Consider the following 6,832-nt stretch of genomic DNA (forward strand, 5'->3'; position numbering starts at 1 on the left):
TTCATTATTGATCATCATTCATCAATCTTATTGTCCAATTTGTATCCTCTATCCAAAAAACAAATACATTTTGACGAGAGCGCAATGTTTATAAAATGGCTGTGCTAGGAGATCCCATCGTTATTAATCATGATTTAATACCGATGTAAGTTGTTTCAGTTGTCTGTTTTCACTCTGTCTCGTTTTTTTTTGTTTTTAACCATCACTTAACGTAATTAATTGTGACTAGTCTACAAATTATAGTCACAGTTTTTGCAATTGTATGGTTGTTCATGTAATTAACTCATGCCTTGTGTGTACATACTTCAATAGTGTTCTCTTCTTTTGCAAATCAATTTTTTTAATAGGGAAATTGAAGTCTAGAGTCTTCTTCTTAGCGATCAAAGCACTCACTTTAGTCGCATATTGGAGTAAACTAGACAGGCATATGTCTCAGTATTTATTCAACACATCTATTTTCTTCTGAAATCTTCAGAAAAAAGAAATAGCATTACATATTAATTAGGATAACAAAATTTAAATTATTTTATTATAACTAGTTTGAAGATCTGGTGGTTGATGTGCTCTTAGCATCCGAAGAGTCAGTCCTCAATTCGTTAAGAAATCTTGCAACTGTTTGAACAATTACTTCATTGTGTTCCTGATGAGCTGCAGCGGTGGCGGTGTTTGTGGAATTCTGATACATAAACCAGACAAACGTAATCATACATTTGCATATATAGGCAGATAAAAATTTAAAAATAAAATGTAATAAGATTACCCCGCGGCGCTTAGAAGATTTGGTCTTGGTGTTCATTATCCCCATCAGTTCGTCAAACTGAAATAACAAAATTATAAGCTCAACGATATATCTTAATCAATTTAGACATGTATAAATGAAACATAAGTGTTTACTAAGAAATATAGAATAACAACATTATTGCTCGACATGAAAAGCATTTGCAATCTTGCTATTTGATGACTCATCCCGAAATTTGAACCTGGATTGTCATGTGTTATAAGTTTACTTGTTTAAGGTCAATGATGATACATTAATCAAATCACCATTGAATTAAAACATAAAATATATTGTAAACTACAGCCCCAGTATACACCTTGAGAATTGAGAGTTGAGTGGGGGATAGGTCTCAAGACTTCATTAAGCAACCGAGTCTTGAAATCATATTAGAAAAGAGAAAATTTTACAAACAGTACCCGAACTAAGGCCGACTCCTAACTTCAGTACCCGACTATGCAAAACTATCACTTTGGTACTCCAAGTTTGAAGCTCGACCCAAGAATGGTACACGCCGTCCATCACAGCGTTAAGTCTTTGCTACGTGACAAACCATGAGGGCCCTCAAAATATGACACGTGGTTAGCTAGTTAAAGCTTTGATGGACGGCGTGTACCATTCTTGGGTCGGACTTCAAACTTGGGGTACCAAAGTGATAGTTTTGCATAGTCGGGTACTGAAGTTAAGAATGAACCTTAGTTCGGGTACTGTTTGTAACATTTTCTCTATGGGTTAAATCCTAAAAGCATAAATGATGAGCAACCAGACCAACAAGCAAAAACAAATGATTGAGGCACTGCATACTACCTGTCTTACAATTTTGTTGTAAGTCCTTGCACACCGATAGAGCCTCTTTTCCTCCTCGTCTTCCTTATTAGACATACTCAACTCTCAAAGCCCTCAAACCCTTCTCACTTTGGGACAATGTGTTGAAGATAACTAGAAAGATTGGGACATATATAGCTCAACGAGCTGGGTTTATAGAGCATACAAGGTCATGCTTTCCTTGAATTTGATATGGCCGCTGCCAACCGTCTTGACTCTTGACTCTTCTAAACGGCTATAGAAAAAGGGGATGAGAAAACGATTATCTTCTTCCTCGCGTGTTCGGACACTAATCTCGTGTTAAGGAAAGAAAGAATTCAACTGCAGGAATTAAACACTAGCCATAAAATGGAGTTCTACTTCTAATTTAGTTACAGTGTAACTACTTCCCAAATATACCTACTCTCCCAACAAAAACATATGAATTTTAACAATAAATTTACCACCAATTCTAGTCATGTAACACCTAACTACTTGCCATATATTCCAGGTTGATTCAGTTCAGTTATGATAAATTTATTTATTTATTTTTCTTGTGGACTTCTTTTTTGCTGGGTTTGCCACCATTTACCAATTTGAGAAAACAGTATGATCATATGTTACTCGGCCTAACAAGTGCCTCGCATGGACTATGAAAATGATTTCAGGCTTACAGCAGCAAAACAGAACAACATGCAATTCGTGAATGAATCATGATTATTTCATCAATTCAAAAACTGCCGCGTTTCTCAAGCCTAAATTCCATGAAAATAACAGAAAAGTTTCCACCACTTCCACTTAAGTTTAACCGGTCATATAAACCTAAAGCTGATGGCATGTGTAAGCTTACTTAGACTGCATGAATTTCTTAAGCTGCTTTAAGATAAGTAGGTCACGCAAATAGCATTTTGTTCCTCATAGAGGAACTGACCAATAGGGAATGCTTTTGCAATAAAGACAGAATCCCTAATTATACATATCTCCTTAATTGTTGTTATTTCGTCATCTGAAATGTAGTTGTTTCTCAATAACCCCTAGAAAAATATATCTATGTACAGAAAAAGAGCAAAAATCCTTGTAGAAGCACAGCCATTTAAAAATGGGTGAAATTTGAGAACATAATGAGATTCAGTTCTCTGACGAATTCTCCTGTGACAAGGTCACCGCGAAGCCAGCGACCAAAAGTTTAAAAGAAAGGATGGTGACACAACAAACCAACTGATAAAAGCCATAGCTGTTGCAGATTCAAACCTTTTGCAATGGTTCACAGCACATCTATTAAGATCATTGGCAATGAGGACAGTAATTCCAGCAGAAGCGCATGCGGCAGCAAATGTAAGAGTGGATGTGATCTGCAGGTAAAAGAAAAATAAATAAATAAACAATAACTACCATATCCGCAAGCTGGTATAACAATGATAACAATGATTTAGGAAGCACCAAGCTATAGTTTCTAACTTCCAAACAGTGAATTTTTGCCCAAGCATATTAATAAGCATCGGTAACAAACTAACAAATGAATGAAAGACCCAACATTAAGCTATGACCCATTGGAATTTGAATTTTTAAGGCAATATATCAAAGTTGGCAATCCAAAAGGGACATCCATGCCACATGTGGGAAAGGGTTGAGTAGCTATTGATGGATAGTCTGATACTTAATCAAGTATTCCAATGCCTTAAAACAAGCCAAATCAGTAAACTAAGGATGAAGTGCTGTACTGAGTGCAATATTAACAGTGACCTAGATGTTTCTACTGTCTAGAAATTCCTCCTACAACAAACAGAGACTCTCACACATTACTCATATCATCTCTTTCTAGAATACTCCTCATTGTTATCCATTTTGCAGCTACTTCTTTTAAACAATAAAATATAAACAAATTAGAACTTTTGTTTGATCATGTAGCTGAGAAGCAAGCTGTCCAAGTGTGAGTGAAAGTGAGATCTTGAGTTTACGTGAAAGTGTGTACACTAAAGTGAGTGTCTACACAACTGTCAACCTTTGTGTGTTTAGTAACTGTGGTTTTTCATTTTAAATACCACAAATCCCTGAACCCACTTTGCGGATCCAGGCTTGAAAGTTGAAACTGGAGGCCTCCAGCCAAACCCTACAGTCTTTAAGAGATGGGAAATTCTAACCAATAGCAGGTAGGTAAGGTGAGGGGTTCGAATCCCAGGCAAACCATAGGCCTAACCACTCCTATATTTCAACTTTTTTGACCCGCGGCATGCATACTTTGTTCACTTGGTCTTTGAGAAGGCAGTCAGGGCTCACTTCTCATAATGCTTTCAAGTCATCATGCATAGAATAGTTCATTTGAAACTTGTAAGAGATTACATATGGAATTGAGCAGTTTCTGTTGAGTCATGATAAGTGAACTATATAAGTGGAATCATATATCTATGACCAGAGGATGCTACCTCCTTGAAGAAATGACAGATAAAAACAGGTATGGCAATGTTCTGAGTCAAGACAACCACAGAAGAAGAGATGCTTCAGCACATCAAAGTCTTGTCAACAAGCCACATCAGTTTTGTTGAAAAGAAACAATACGATACTGACATTTGCAGAATGGTTTGGCTCTCTATCTCGATGACATATGATAACCAACCAAGATTATGACATTAAAATATTTATCTGTCATGAAAATCTGAATCAAATCCTACAACTACTGTTTCAAATTTAAAAAATAAAGAACAAGTATCCATAAGAGAGTTACTTTTGTATAGAGTTGGGCCAATGGAACCTTGTTTTCTTATACAAGAAAGGTAAACAGTACAAGTTAGTTGGCTCCTAAGCCCAGTATAAGGCTTATTATGAAACAGATCATGATATGGGTGATGAGCTACTAAAATTGCATTTAACCAGTGGTGGGATAGTAACAGACATAAGATTATAGACTAGTAAAAGGATCACAAGAAAGTATGTGGTTAATTCAGTTCTGACCATGTACTACTGCAAAAGTTAAATCAGTGGTTCGTTTAGCTTCATTATCCACACATGGACCGATATCATTTTGTTGGAGAAAAAGAATGTTACAAGGACAGATAAAAATAGGAATACACATCAAACGGTGCATCGTACAGGTGCATTTGTAAGTTAGTTTTGTTTGAAATGGACTTTCAAGCAACCTCGATGAAGCAAATTCAACGAAGAACTATATTGTATATGTATAACTGGGAAATTACATATTAACATAAGCTAGTTCACAAATAGATGGAAAGACCAGCATTACCTACAGCTAGTTCAACTTCAAACATCCAGCCAATTTAACAGACTACTGCTAACTTTCACGTGGAGCCTAATCAGCCAATCAACAACAACAGCTTACTAAAGTTTTTAAAGATGTAAATAACAAGTTTGGTTCTTATCTTACCCCATCTCCAATGGCGAAGAAACAAATAACCTTGCAGTTTCGCAGACTCCGCCGCACCGAAATCGCATACAAATCAACAATCGCCAGTGACAAGCTCCACACACATTGCAAGCTCACAGCAGCAACAAGGTAGCTGACATAAGACACAAAACCACACCAACAATCAAAAGACTTGCACTTCAAACCAAAAATCGAAGAACCAAGAATCCCCAAAAGCAACCACCATTACCAAAACGCAGTGACAGATGGAAAATCATTGGTGGAGGCCATGACGGCGAGCGAGACTCCGGCGAAGACGAGCTGGCAAAGACGGAGAGCGAGGCCGCCGGCGGTGCCGGGCATGCCCTGAACGTCCTTCATCCTGACTCGGAGGCCGTTCTGGGCCGCCACGTCAATCAGCGGTGGAGCCTCCACCGGGTGGACCGACGGACGGCTCACGCTCATTATCGGACGGCGAAGTAAATACACTCACTCTGATCTCACCCCATCAAAGACTTCAGCCTTTGAGCTCAATTGGACAACTGGGTTTGTTGGGTGCTTGATTCTTGAAACGAATTGAAAGGAAAAGCGGAGCTAAGAAGAAGAGGAAGAGCTTAGTGAGCAATGAGAATTGGAATTGTGAGGTAAAGAAATGGTTTTTTGAGTCATGAGCGGCGTGCCGTGGTGAGTGAGGGAACCGACTGTGACTCGGCGCTTTTTGGTGTTCTTTTCGCTACGCACCAATTGGAGTGGGGCAGAGATTCTTCTCTTTTAAATTGAGCAGACGTTACCATACAAATTCCAGAGCACTCGTGTCCTCCATTACTTGGACCCTTCGTTATTAATTAACGAAACGTCTCTAGCAGAACCTTTTAACTAGAAAATTGGGGGCTAATGCAGAGTCTAAAATGAATCAACCCCCGTGCGCTGCATCTGTGATTGTTCAAAGTTCGGTTCTCTCTATCAGAACTGAAGCTTAATTCTAACTAATACTAAGAATCAGTAACTTTTGGTGTTAGCGGAGTTTGGTTGGTAGGACGATTGTGGAATACATCAGCCAGTTAAATTTCCACGATCTCTACGGGTCTTGATTGACACGTTGCATGAGTTGGGAAGTCGCTTCATGTGACCGGGGATTCTCTTCTTTCGTCTCTGTCATAGACCAACTTCAAAGTGCGGAATTTGGGAGGAGAATTTATCCTCAATACTTAAATAAATAAATAAATCTAAAATGAGTCATTAAATCTCATATGCAAATGAGAGTCTTGTTTACCTACTTAATTAATTTTTCACTCAATTGTCATCATCTGTCATTAGAGCGATTGAGAATAATAAGACAAAGGTTGTATCCCACTTGAATTAAGAGTTCCCTAATATGTGATATCCAAAATATCTTTAAAATTAGTTTTTTTTTTTTTTTGGTTACAAAAAAGTTTAGGTGAGAGCTTGGTTACGCTACACCACCATCGCCAGGGCAAGCCTACAACCTCAACCCTGAAGGGCTTACGTGTAACACGTACCTATCTCACAGCCCATAGGTATGGATTTCCGCAGGGGACTTACAGATCCCGAACCAACGAGGCCAGCTGGCAGCGGAGATCGAACTCGGGTGGGAGTTCCAGCACGAGGCCGCCCATGCCAACTGAGCCAAACCCCGTTGGCTCTTTAAAATTAGTTTTTAGTACCAGTGCTCGATATTTTCTTGTTTCTAAATGCAAAACTAAAATTTCAAACTTTCGGTCAAACTAACTCCATTATATGGGTTGGACCTGGCCCAATAGAGATGTGATATGGTAGACCAAGAAGAAAAGGCAAATGGAACCGCCATGAAAAGACCAGAAAGCCCCAGGAATATATACTACCTACCCTATATAAACCCCCTCTCTCATAATATG

The 6,832-nt window shown here is 38.5% G+C and overlaps 1 protein-coding gene across 1 annotated transcript; it reads right to left on the bottom strand.

Moving 5' to 3' along the window:
- Positions 1–2,506: 2,506 nt before the first annotated feature.
- On the bottom strand, positions 2,507–5,874 carry LOC112191454 (CASP-like protein 5A1). The gene is made up of 3 exons (XM_024330803.2): positions 5,188–5,874; positions 4,959–5,091; positions 2,507–2,931 (listed from the first exon to the last, which is right to left on the bottom strand). The coding sequence occupies exons 1-3, from the start codon at positions 5,400–5,402 to the stop codon at positions 2,740–2,742; spliced, it is 540 nt and encodes a 179-aa protein (XP_024186571.1). The 5' UTR covers positions 5,403–5,874; the 3' UTR covers positions 2,507–2,739.
- Positions 5,875–6,832: the final 958 nt, after the last annotated feature.

The sequence above is a fragment of the Rosa chinensis genome, chromosome 3 (genome assembly GCF_002994745.2).
Source record: "Rosa chinensis cultivar Old Blush chromosome 3, RchiOBHm-V2, whole genome shotgun sequence".
Lineage (NCBI taxonomy): Eukaryota > Viridiplantae > Streptophyta > Magnoliopsida > Rosales > Rosaceae > Rosa > Rosa chinensis.